Source organism: Pavona decussata, unplaced genomic scaffold (assembly GCF_977016875.1).
Source record: "Pavona decussata unplaced genomic scaffold, jaPavDecu1.1 SCAFFOLD_134, whole genome shotgun sequence".
NCBI classification, from domain to species: Eukaryota; Metazoa; Cnidaria; class Anthozoa; order Scleractinia; family Agariciidae; genus Pavona; species Pavona decussata.
Window position 1 is genome coordinate 6,088,319 of NW_028145547.1, and position 13,498 is coordinate 6,101,816.

The 13,498-nt window shown below is 39.4% G+C and overlaps 1 protein-coding gene across 1 annotated transcript; it reads right to left on the reverse strand.

Annotated features, from left to right (window-relative positions):
• Positions 1 to 2,122: 2,122 nt before the first annotated feature.
• On the reverse strand, positions 2,123 to 10,270 carry LOC146467973 (uncharacterized). The gene is made up of 4 exons (XM_085125310.1): positions 9,803 to 10,270; positions 8,203 to 8,289; positions 5,310 to 7,315; positions 2,123 to 4,733 (listed from the first exon to the last, which is right to left on the reverse strand). Exons 2-4 carry the CDS (start codon positions 8,270 to 8,272, stop codon positions 3,300 to 3,302), a joined length of 3,510 nt encoding a protein of 1,169 aa, XP_084981436.1. The 5' UTR covers positions 8,273 to 8,289; positions 9,803 to 10,270; the 3' UTR covers positions 2,123 to 3,299.
• Between the last annotated feature and the right edge of the window lie 3,228 nt (positions 10,271 to 13,498).

Genomic DNA, 13,498 nt, shown 5'->3' on the forward strand with positions numbered 1-13,498 from the left:
GCCGTGTCCTCTGTAATTACTTTTCACATTCACACGGGATTTATACCCATGACCTCTGCGACGCCGGTGCAGAGTCTTCCAACTGAGCTATCAAGCCAACTGGGAGCTGGTCATATTGTGAGTTCGTAATATACATGTGAAGGATGAATAAATGAATGTAAATATTTGAAACATATCAGTATTTTGAACTGCCGATGAAAGATCAAATAGAAGAAAGATCCTCGCAGCTAGTACACAACTTAAGCAGTTGCGAAAAGAAAGGCAGAAAAAAATTCAGCCTTGAATGGGATTCGAACCCATGACCTCTGCGATGCCGGTGCAGTGCTCTTCCAACGGTAAACAAATATATGTTTTATATATTTACGTTCATTTATTCATCCTTCACGGGTATATTACGAACTCACAAAATGACCAGCTCCCAGTTGGCTTGATAGCTCAGTTGAAAGAGCACTTCATTTATATTCCTGTTTCAGCAAGTATAAAAGTTAGGTCAGTACCTGTGGCAATGAACATTTTCTTCAGCGCAAATTTCCGAGTGTATTACTGTCGGTCCTGTAGCTAGACAACTCAACTTTGTTCGATATACTTTTCTACAATTATTTTAACATCAAAAACAGGTTTCTCAACCAAAATTTCCGGTTCAATCGGCTGAAATACAAGTGGAACGCGCGGATCAAACGGAAATTTTCGGGAACAACTCTATGACCTTCGGAGTTCCTCCAATTTAACTGTTCCATTTGAACAAAATTCCACTTCCATTTTGTTGTCTTTTTGCGCCATCACGTGCATGTTTTGATCTACCAACGAGATTGAAAATGAGGTTCTTCGCCCAGGTGGAAATAAGCCTTTCCTTTAGACACGGAAAGTTTCTTGAATTTCCAACCGAAAATTTTGGCTGAATGGAAAGCTTCCCTGGACTTCCTGTTTACAATTTTTACTCGCATTATGTTGGCTACACACGATATTTTATTTAATTGCAAATGTCGTTACCAAGTTAGTGCGCCGAATTTGCCGATTTTGGTAACGTATTTTCGTGGCAAGGAACTATATTGCAGCACTGGCTTGAGGCTTGTTTAGACAGCTTCGATATTTGCTTAGATGGCAGCTGCCAGTCTTGGCGGTCACTCGTACATCGGTAGGCTGCTGTGAACCTCATTGTGAAAGCGAAGCTAAGTGCAGAACTTTTCATATGAAAGTTAGTTTCTTTGCATATGAATGAAAACTAATTTTAAAGTTCATAATAAAAACTTTGCACTTAGCCTTTTTTTCATAGTGAAGTTCAAAACAGGATTTGATTATCGCTCATTTTGGTTTTTAAATTTCCTGGGCGCCGCCATGTTGGATTTCATGACGTCATACAGCTTTTCAATTATCTCACGTCACGTAAAAGAACTTACTGGCAATAGCGGCAACCGTATGACGTCACAAAATCCAAAATGGCGGCGCGCGTGATAAAAAGCGAAAATACGGACGATAATCGTATATATTTTGAGCACACTTGAATGTTATTTCTACTTTTCATAACGTCAAAGTTTGCTGTCAGAGAGGAGGTTCCCTTTAAGGAGGAATAGAAGTGACAGAAACTTAATAAAAGTAGATTAAATAACTTAAGAAAACAAGGAAAAAAGGAGACAATCATGGATTTTTGTTACCATTTAGCAAGACAAGTGTTTATTTTTAATTCGTCATTGGTCGAAATAGTCGTTCGGCTTGCCCCACAATGGTCGCCGTTTTGTTGCACCATAGGCGGTAGTCGGGGAAGTACCCTGCACTATGACATGGCATTTCTTTCCACAGCCGGTCTGGAGAAGGAATGCTTATGTATTTCTAGAGACCCGAGCTTTTGAAAAAGTCTTTTGACAAAATGTTGAAACTTCCATCACGAGGCAAATTCAAGTTGGCTTTAATTTTATTTCATTAGAGGGTACCACATCTCGCATTTTCCGTTTACAGCTTATACAGCCTGAGCGCACAATCGAGGTTGGACATCTTATCACGTTTACACAATGACGCTATACTTACTTTAAACTTAAAGGGGAAGTATCACGCAAATTTGCTGTCATTTCAAAACCCAAAAATGTTTGTCTGTCAGCAGAAACAATGAATTAATTTTGAAGTTTGTTATAAATTATCACCCCAGTGCAATAAAACTGCCGATTAGTGCCTCTGGCCGACGTCTATGCACTCACGCTACAGTTGGTATCTTGAGTACGTTTTAAGTGAGCCACGTTTTCTTGTGAAAACGTAGAAGTTGTCACGTTGGTAAAACTTCAACACATTATACCACTTACACTTCCCCCAGACAAAGGAAGCCACAACAAGAGAAAATAAGGGTGATCTTTTGACAGAGTCTGTGTCTTGTGATGGACTTGCCTCGCTTCTCTTTCCGTTCTAGTAGGTCCCGACGCGAAGGTCAAAGACATCATAGAATTTATCAAGAAGATGACACAAATAACTCGGTCAATGTTTTAAGACCTGTATACACGCTACAATTTGTCGGCCCGACAGTATATATCAAAGTGTACCCAAAGTGTACCCTTCAATGTAGGAAGATCGAAGGGCCTCTGCTCGCAGGGTAATCAAAGCGCGAATCGTACGAAATTATTTTGGCACCCCAAGTGTGGCGGATTCGGGAAAATTAAAGTCGACCAGAGTTAGCAAATCAGTTGAGGTGCAGCATATTTTTAACTGACTAACTCTGCAGTGTATATGAGACCTCGTAGCCCGGTCGGCAGAGCACCGCTTTATAAAATCCGCGGAGGTCGTTGGTCCGATTCCTGCCGACGTCGAAGATTTATTTCTCTTCCTCGTGTGGTCCCCAATTTCCTTACTAGGGCTTACGCTCAGTAGGAAATTCATGGGTTCACTTGAGCACTCACTCATGCACCACAGAGTTAATTCTCTGATCCATATAGAGGCACAACATTCATATTTCAAGTAGTCAAGCCCACACTCTTAAAGAAACTGCCATAGCGGGTAAATCACTCCGCATTATGTTATGCAGTACTGAATTCTAAGGATCAAAGTAAAAACATTGAGTTTCATAAAGAACATTATAATTTCGTCAAGATAAAATACCATGATAATGAGACGTTGTCAGCGAAATGATTCTTTATCCATGATATGCGTTCCTTAATTGTACATGGCAAACTAAAGTAAACGCCATGAGATACGTGTGATATTGATAACGCAAAAGTTATTGTTACAACTAAGTATTAATCACTGGTTTAACTTGATTGAATAAACTAAAATTACCGTTCCAGATTACTTCGTTGTGGTAGTAAGTGGTTTTATCTGAATCATGCCGGCCTCTTCTTCAGCTTTACTTCAACGCTAAAGCCATTCTTTAGATTTAAAAATCGAATTTTTTTGCGACCAGGAAGAACCCACACATTTGGTGTGTAGCAATCTGGCTCACCGTGCGTTTGGACATAGATGATGCTTTTCTGCACTTCTTTTCGCAGTGTAACCTCTACCTTTCTCGCTGTACTTGATGAATGATATAGTTCTTCCTGCTCCACGTCTTCTGAATTAGTAAGAGGACTTGTCGCCGTGGGAAGATTTAAGCTGGGAATACTTATACTGAGGTAAATAAATTCTGCCGTTTCCTCGGCCATGATCAGGCAGTTTCCCCTACTTACTTCCTCTACAGGGCTATCAGCTGGAAGTGAGGTGCTTCTTGCAAACATAACATAACCAGTGATAGGATGACTGAGAGTGGACCACGATTTCGGTGTCTTGAGAAATCGAACAACGTGGGCGATGCTATTTTTCTGCAGAACTTTGTAAACTTCACTTCCTGTTGTTCCTTGGGCCGTTGCTAAGTAGGTTAAATTTGTGTGATATGTATCAGTCGGTACCAATACAGCGTATTCGTATTGGCCGTTGGTAGGAGAGGTGCCATGATCAAACCACGCTGCGCCATAACGGCCTGATGTTCTTCTTTTTCCGTCATCTGTCTTGGAGGTCTGGTCTTCCGCATGTACTTTTAAGATTGATTTACTGGGACTTGGTATGTAGTAAAAGTTTGCTTTGGCATCAGTAAGGGTTGTGTAACTTATGCCTGGAGAAGACGGTGTATAGGCGGTAAATGTAGCCGAATGGGATTTTTGAACTCCGTTGACCTTTATATGGGAAGAGCTGGTGAGCTTGTCTTGAAAAAGAGTTGTTTGAACGACTTTTGCACTTGTGTTTTCTGCCTTAATGTTACTTCCCAAACACACCAGTAAGTTCTCGAAAAAGAAAACAGATTTTTTAAACTCAAACTTGATATTGTTTCTCCAACCCGTTAATTTATAAACTGGTTGTGCAAAGTTCATCCCAAAAATCCCGTTTTCTAAGGATTGTGTACCTTTAAAAGTAAGACCGCCAGCTAGACCCTTTCGGTTGTAAAATCTCGCCTTCTTTATGTTTAAGTCGTTCAGATTTGAATCTCCCATCGCGATGGTTGTTGTCCCTGGAACCTTTGCCCAGTCCCATCCGTTTTCGACATCATGAACCCCAAGGCTTGATTCACTGTTGGCAATTTGAAGTGCCCCATGACTAGCAAACATGCCGTAAATATTTTCTTTGCCCGGCTTACTTTCATAGTCCCAAAGAAAACGGTTAAATCCTTTGGTTGTTACAACCCAGTCTTTTCGCCGATGTACAGATAGAACGGCAAAATTCTTCGACCAGTGCCCTTCAGGGGAGGGTTCGGCAGAAATTCTATTGGATTTAGCAGTCGCTACTACCTAAGAAAAAAAAACGATAATCCAAGTATTAGATTTCAAGAAGACGAAACCAGTTTTCAACAGCAAGAAAGTAGTGAAAGCGAGTTTTCTACACTGTTGAAATAAAATTACATTGGCAACACAGTGAGTAAAATATTTTAGGAACTAATGTGGCTCTCCAAGATTAGGGCCAAAATTGCTATTATTTCATGGATTGAAATGCTGAAATGCAGCCTTAGGCTATAATGAGTTGGTGGAATTTATGGCTTTTAACAAACGCTTGAGTTGACTCAGGGGGTATTAGATATGTATCGGTAGTTTTGTGTCAATACTTCACTGTTGACAAAGTATGGAGCCTCTATGCCTCTTGATCTTTAAACGTACCTGGCTATTTTCTTCGCTTGTTTATGATTTGGATTTTGTTGACTTCAGTGAAGGAGAAATGCTTCAACTAACTACTCAAATGATAACAATTTTTCCTTAAATAAAGTTATTGAACGTCGCCAATTACGTTTCCAAAACTTATCATCACCGCAGACGGTTTGTTCTATATAATCACAACTTAATTTTCAAAATAAAATAACAAGACCTACTTACCTTCTTCATAATGTCCAGAGATCCCAGACTGTTCAAATAGTACTTGTTCTTTCTAATCCCCCCATTTCTTAGATATTTTTTCACCTCTGAGTCGTTCTCATCATATAATCGCAAAAATAGTTCTGGTCCTTTCACATTAGTTATAGCTATTCCTGTTGGCATCGATGCAGGCAAAATGGAAGGATGAAAAACGCTAATGTAAGCATACCCTGGTAATGCTGACTTGATGAGTACCTTGTTGACGTAATTTGGGAATCGTCCGTTAACACTGTTTGGAGTGGAATACTTAACCGATATAAGACGCAGCGTTTCAAGTCCTCGTCTAATGTTGTTGACCGATGTTGTCGATAAAGAAAATTCAGTTCCTCCAAGAAGGTATTGAACCAAAGCAGCATTATGCAAGGCTTGTGGTACATAAGCTGATCCGTAAAATGCCTTGTGATGGTGTCCTGTGTAGTCAGGTTTGATCACTCCTCCCAGCCCTTCATTCACTGCCAAAGCATTATTCATCCACCGAACCAAGGCTTCCATATCTCGAATTCTGTCCTTGATTTCTGTATTAGTGTCGGCTGGCATAACCAGCACGATGATGAGCCTAAAGAGCAGCAGCGTGATCATGCGGTCTGCAGTCGTTCCCTTGAGTTCGAAGGCTGGTGTTTGGTAAACCTCTCCAAAGTCGTTGTACCATTTTGCCGTGTTTATCAGGTCTAACAATCTGCATTTGTTTGAAGGTTTGTTCAGAGAGTCACTGATAAGAAACAGAGTGTGCATGAATCCAGCGCCATCCCTGTTCATTTCGTGGTCCAAAGAGCCAAGGCCACTTCCGTCAGCAAATCCTTGCTCTTTTACGAAATCAAGAAGGTTGTTTATCTTGTTTAGTCGATCAAGGTTTAGTTTATTTATAGCATTTTGTACATCACAAGAGGTAAGTGAGGCTGAAGAAGTGGGTAAGTAGCTTTTAAATATGTTTGTCATGTTTCCGTTTTCACCTGCAATAACTTCATATGCACGGTTCTTCGTGGATTGCACATTAGAGTTAAGATTACCAAGTTGTGCAGTAACAGTATCCGCTATTTCATTACTACGAGATCTAAGATGGTATTCCAAAGCCAAAGGTAAAAGAATTTTCTTCATGATGTCTCCAAACTTTTTTCCATTCCTACAATTTCTGCAAAACAAAGGAGGCCCTACAACTTTACCTCGTTCGAAGACCAAGGCGTCGTATTCCGAATGAGCGCTTTTAACACTTTTCAGAAGAGACTCCCATCTTTTCTGAAGAAAACTTCCAGCTAGAAAGTTGGGAGTCGTTTTTGTCTCGTCGCAGTACCAGTTTTTAAGCCGGCTCTTAATAACCTCCAAACTCTTCTTCTTTCTGTTATCAATGGTCGAGGGTGAAGCAGGAATTGCTTGCTGACTCCAGTGGTATGTCCTTTGCCACGTGTTGCTTGCGTCATAGAGTTCCAAACCAAACGGACTGAGTGGAGGAACTATTTTATCACGTGATTGTTTACCAAGTTTTGACTTAAACTCGAGCAAATCCATGTAGATGGTATCCGCTTCACTTAGGACAAAGTCAACATCCTTGATAAGTGCAGAGGACCAACTACTACTTGCTAACTTACATTCTGAAAACTTGACCCAAATTCCTCTCCATCCTTGAAAATCAAGGTTGACTTGAAATTGAGCGACAGTAGTGTTTGTTAATTTTGCGTGCTTGAAGTCCACTCTAAGGGTTTTCCTTGGTGACGCTTCTTCTTTGTAGAACCAGACTTTTACACCGCCTCGCCGAAACCAATTATTGGGGATGTTTAACGCCAAAGGAAATCTTAGTTGTAGCCTTGAGGCACCGGTTGCTTGCCATTTTAATGACTTTTTTCCTTGCTTGACAGTTTTTTTGTCATTTGACAGCGTGACGTTGTCCGATGGAATAGACACAAAGCACTTTTTGTCGCCCACATTTTCGAAATCGAAAAGGTGATTGCGAGAACAAACAGAGGGAGATGCGGCTGCAATGGAACAGAAACAACAAAAAGTCGTTAATCGCGTGCTTTACGCTCAAGTGGCGACAAAGTATTTCGTGGATTACTTATCATAAACTTGATAGACACTCGATTGCAAAAACGTTGACACCTAAAAAGCATAAACCGCGAACGATGAAACCCAATGGCTTTATGGGTATAAGTGTACTAAATATATTTGCATAATATTCTATTCTCGTGCGACTGTTGATGACCAAAATTAGTTGCACGTGGTGAATGATGGAAACTGTCCAAGCTTTCCTTTAAGTGTCCAAGTTGGCTAACAAGGGCCAATTCGGAGTGATATACAATTCGCGATTTGCTTAAGTTCAAAACAGGCAATGAACTTAAGCCGTATTTGGTAGAAAATTATTTGGAAGAATTAAGTCAGCACTGTATTTTTTATTGCAAAGAACGAGGATGGAAAATTATTTATGGAAATGAGGTTATTGTTTGAATGCTACCCACAAATCTGTTGGGTCTCATCGTTCACGGTTTATGCTTTTTAGGTGTCAACGTTTTTGCAATCGAGTGTATACATGTCGCTTATCTTGGGATAGTAGGGACCATTTGTCACAATTTTTATAATTGTTCTTCCTTTTATTCTTTTTTCACGACAAGAAAACAGAATCCAGCGCAGAATCTCGTAATCTCATCTACGAAAATAACGCTCTGACTGATTCACAAAATTGAAGACAGAGGCAAAAATGATAGTAATTCAACTAGTCCAAAGCTTTATTTCAACGTCAATTATTGATCCCAGCGTTTCATTAATGGGCCACTGCTTTAAGCATGTAGATTGCTCTATTCAGGGCAGTGTTTTGACGCTTGCCTGATTTTCGCCAAGGGTTGCCTTTAATTGGTTATTGACCTACCTGGCACCTTAGTTAAGAGAACAATAAACAGCAGGTAAGTCAGATGCTGCAGAGCAAGACTTATGGACATTTTTGTGGTGCCCTTATCTGTCAAAATAAAGACATAAGTGAAGATTAAGTGCTGCGGTCAGTTTGATAACTTTAGTGCAGTTAGGCTGTTGCGACTGTCCTGGCTAATCACAGGAAAACGCGAAGCATTGAAAGTTCTAAACTAAAAAGAAAACCTGCTTCGTCAAAGCTGATTGCAGATTAAATCTCTAACTTCGGGCCCACGGCAGGTTGTTCAACTGAGAGAGAAAACACCTTGTCCATCATTTCAAAACGCACGTTTTACTTTACCGTGGATTCTAGCGCTTTTTTCTACCCTTCGCGTTTCATAGTTTAATACAATCACAAGAAAACAAAAGTCAATTAGCGATAAGGGGGGCAAGGGTTATGTTGAAAATGTAAAGACAGGACTTTATACTTTTTGAAACCTGACCCCAGTTCAGCGTTAAAAAAAAAGAAAGAAGTAACATCGTCAAGGAAACAAATTTTACTGTTCAGTATTCTGTGTACCGGGTAGAAATTTGTGCACTAGGTAATTAAAGTTATTTCCTCTTCCATCTACAAGAACACGAAAATTAAGGAGCTTGTTTAACAGTCCCACTTAAACACTGAAACAAATCACATTACCTGAAGAATGCCCTTGAATGAGAGATCAATCCTGTCGAGAAATGTGTCGAGAGAAAGAAGTGGTGGATCTCTTAAGGTAAAATTCAACAAAAGAACCGCCTCTTTCTTACGTGAGGTATTTATTATTCACGAGTAAAAAATGATAGAATAGATTCTTTTAACAATAACTGTGTGAGTATAGTTCCTAAAAGTCGAAGAGGATATAGAAACAGTTTCTTTCTTTCTTTAACTATTCACTGTACATGTCCATGTCAAATCTTGATCTTGGCAAACGGTTTTAGCTTTTAAGTCCGTGGGTGTATCCTAAGGTAATCATTCAAATGAAAACTACTTAGCAGTACATTCCAGCGTTGTTGTTTTTCTCGCTTCAATCTTGAGCGCTGGCGAATGAAACGAGTTCAGCTAGGACGGAAATTTGAAGAATTTAGGGTGCTTTACTGTATGAGTAGATAACCTACGGCTGTTGGAGCATTGATTTGGCGAGTAGAATTATCGCACTAGTTATTTTCATTTTTTTTATCACACAGCAAAGCCAACCAGCTGAAAAGGAATTATAATTAGCCGACAAAATCACATTACTCTTTTGGAAGATCTCTCCAGACCACATTACTTTTTTACTTTACCATGGATTCTAGCGCTTTATTCTATCCTTTGTGTTTCACAGGTTAATACAGTCTCAAGAAAACAGAAGTCAATTAGCAACAAGGGGACAAGGGTTATCTTGAAAATGCAAAGACGAGAGTCTATAGTTTTGGAAAGCTGACCCCAGTTCAACATTAAAAAAAAAGAAACAAAATCGTCAAGGAAATAAATTTTGCACTATTCTGTTTACTGGGTAGAAATTTGTACACTAGGTAATTAAAGTTAAAGAGCTTGTTTTAACAGTCCCACTTAAACACTCAATCCCAGGTAAATATCACCTTACCTGAAGAATGCCCTTGAATCAGAGCCGGATCAGTCCTTTCGTGAACTGTGTCGAGAGGAAGAGGTGGTGGACCTTTTTAAGGTAAAATTTTAAAAAGAACCAGCTCTTTGTTACGTAAGGTATTTATTATTCACGAGTGAGAAATGATGGAAATGATAGCTTGGAGCAAAGGGCAACTATACGTACTACGGTTTCATAGGTTCAGTCCTCGTAAAAGTATAACCCCTTGTAAGCTGTGACCGTATTCATTGGACAACCTGTTCTAGAATACAATTCTACTTTATTGTAAAAATCACGACCATTTTACCTACGTACCATACGTTTGTAGATTCGTTTAACAATAACCGTGTGAGTATAGTTCCTACAAGTCGAAGAGGATATTGAAACAGTTTCTTTCTTTCTTTAACTATTCACTCTCCAAGTCAAATTTTGATCTTTGCAAACGGTTTTAGCTTTTTAGTCTGCGGGTGAATCCTAAGGAATCAATCTTTCAAATGAAAGTTACTGAGCACTTACTTTCCAGCACTGCTGTTTTCCTTGCTTCAATTTGAGGTAAAAACACGACGCTTAATATGAGATATGATCGATGGCGTTCAGATTGTTTTTTGCTCGTGAAAAAGTCGACTTGCACCTGCTCAAACTTCATTGGGAACATTAGGTGGCAAAAATCGAATAAAATTCACGGCCTCCTCTTGAATACACGCCCGGGCTACCCACGCAACACGCCTTTTCGTCTGAAATGTGATAACCGTGATGTGTGATAAAAAACAAGTGCTGGAAAAACACCATGAATGAGCACCCCTATGGAAGGTGCGGTTTGCTATAATTCTCCTTACGATCTTTCATTCACCTGTAAGCTTTTAAGCCTAGACTAAGCACTAAGGGTGCATTTCAGTGGTACAATTCTGGCTATTCTTATTCCGGTTCAGGGATAACAGAAGACAGATAATATCAGCTCCCGAAAGAATGCGATTTCACCTCAGATTCAAAACCTTCCCAAAAGAACGCAATTTCTCTTATTTTTAGTAAACTGCAATTCTTCATTTTGCTTTTCTTTTCATTCTAAAAACAGAATTACGGCCTCAAAGGACAATAATACCGTCTGTTCCGTGTATTTCTTTTCCGAAATAGTACCAAAAGAACGCGCTCTAGGTGAACTTATCAAACAAAATTTTCAACAGACCAGGTTTAGAAATCCTAAGATCACTCTCCAAAAGAATGAACATTGAGTGACTTGATTTTTCTTAGTATATACACTCGCCTTTAGATGGCTAAACGTCTTTGACGCTTACGTAATTCCAATAGTATATGCCCAGTTTGTTTTATCACAACTACGTTACGTCCGTGCTCATTCAGATCCTCCAGTCTGGAGAAATTCTTTACTAGCCTTTTATTATTCTGCAGATTCCCAACTGCGTGAACCGGCTGTCATGTAAACGTGGTATAAATGTACGTTTCATATTTCTTTTAGCTTCGAACATTTCGCCACAGCATAAAGCACTCGCCGTCATAAAAATGGCTTGTCCAAGTGTAACTTACAGCATGAAACTTTCACATCGTAAAAAAAATGAAAGTCGCACTAGTGTTATGTGAACACCATCCCCTCCATCTTCGCCTCCAAAGACGATTGCTAAATAAATTCACAAGGTCATTCGACAAAACACACCAATCTATTGATAAGTACAATAACGGGTACTGAAATGCACCATATATCGCAAAATTTAAAGACTAGTGTCGTATATCAAACTCTAGAAAGGGTATTTCATAAGATATCGAAACACCAAGTAGTGGGTTGAAGAAGCCGTCTTCAAGGAGCTTTAATACCAGATGAAAGAGTTTTTTCAAGTGCTGGCTAGCCTGTCAACGTCTGAATAATCCTTGGGGAAATCTGAAGAAAAATCGCACAAAACTGATATTCTGGCAATTATATTAGGACCAAACCTCCTTTACGGTTAAGAAATGTCTTTTGTGTTTTCCTAATGCATTATTAATGAGATTAGGAAGCATCAGATAAAGACAGATGGAACGTTGAATTGGCCTTTAGCCAAAACTTGAACAACTTGGGGCAGTCTTTAAAGACTACACTCATGCGTTGGCACGCAATACTTTGCGTTTTTCAGTCATGTGAATGTAGTTGTCCACTTATCTCGCTTTTAGTTCGATGGATGAAATAAAATTGTTCCAGGCCAGTTCACTGGTACGCATTCTGATAGAGCGACCGGGATGGAGAAAGAATGTGGAGACATAACAAGACTGTGACCTTTAACTATGACTATGACCTAAGAATAACCTTTTGGTCGAAAATCCAAGCGATAATAGTGCTTTCGTTAAGACTGCTGTGATGTGTCTCCTTGGAAAATCCGCCCTTAAATGTTACATTTAAGAAACTGATCTACAAGAAAGGAAACAACATAGATCACAAAAATGTCATCTTAACGTGATACTCGTTCCCAGTCCTACCACCTGTGACTGTAATTGACCTCGAAGGGTACCACGTTTCTCAGAGTCAAATTTCACTCATAAATAATAACGTAAATTGAAACCTGAACATATATTCTTTGTGAGCCAGAAGTTAACCATTAAACCTCACCGCTAGCTACAACGCGTTCCCCCAAGAGAGCTCTGTGGCCATCATCAAATGATTTTAGTAAGTTGAATAGATTATTTCCTCGCTATTTCTAGAGATGGATGCATGCTCGGATAGATTAATTTAAAGCAATCAACTTTCTAGTTTAATAGAACCTGAAGATGAATTTATTGCACATCCAGATAAATGCTTTTTCTTTTGTTAGTCTCTTTTTCCTATACAGCTTCCTGCGAACTCAAGTTGTCGTGTTTCTTGTCTCTTCATCATCAAGTTTCATTCGATTCCGCACGTCAGCGCTATATGTCAGTTGAGTTTGTTGTTATTTCTCGTCTCTGTTCCGAGGGTTTTTCTACGGGTTATCCGGGCTTCCTCCCTCCACAAAAAACCAACTGACTTGCAAATTCCAATTCGACCTGAAACAACGGACAGCTTTGAAACTAGCTTCTAGATCTCTTTGGCCCTCCTCGGGTAAACAAATGACGTTTACGTAATTATAAGGACAATATATTTCGAAAGGCAAGGCTTTTCTTTTTCAGGGTCTTAATGATGCTCTATACATGCAAATATCAATGAATGTGGATAACAGAAAGTTTCTGGGTTTGTAACAATCATATAATTAAAACTACTTACCAATTTGAAGAAACTTCATGTTGGACCTCGTTGTTTAATGTAAAACTTGTCATTCTTTTCTAAAGAAAATGTTTTTTTTACTTTTTCGTTTCAATTATTCCTGTAGCCTATTAGTTAATTATTAAAGGAAGTATCAGGTCAGTAATGGCATTTTGTCAAGTTCACACCAGCTGCTTTTATTGTGCTAAAACAGGTCTTACAATAGCCCTCACTCCCACGGTTAATTTTTCTCATTTGCATTACAATGTTATCCAACGTAGAATTGCGAGGCAATTTCGGGCTAAAACTACAAAATAGCCCGAAATTGCCTCACATACATGCTAGATTTCATTGTAATTCAAATGAGCAGAGTTAACCGTGAAAAGGGCTATTCAGTAAAAGTCTTTCGATGAGTATTGGTTTGGTATCTCGTGGAAGCAGGGATGGCGCAGTGGTGAGAGCACTCGTCTCCCACCAATGTGGCCCGGGCTCGATTCCGG

Excerpts from the sequence above, each read along its gene's own strand:
- LOC146467973 (XM_085125310.1), bottom strand. The coding sequence starts at position 8,272 with ATGTCCATAAGTCTTGCTCTGCAGCATCTGACTTACCTGCTGTTTATT. Across the intron at positions 7,316-8,202 it reads TCTCTTAACTAAGGTGCCAG|CCGCATCTCCCTCTGTTTGT; the intron begins GTAGGTCAATAA and ends GTTCCATTGCAG. Across the intron at positions 4,734-5,309 it reads CTCTGGACATTATGAAGAAG|GTAGTAGCGACTGCTAAATC; the intron begins GTAAGTAGGTCT and ends TTTTTTTCTTAG.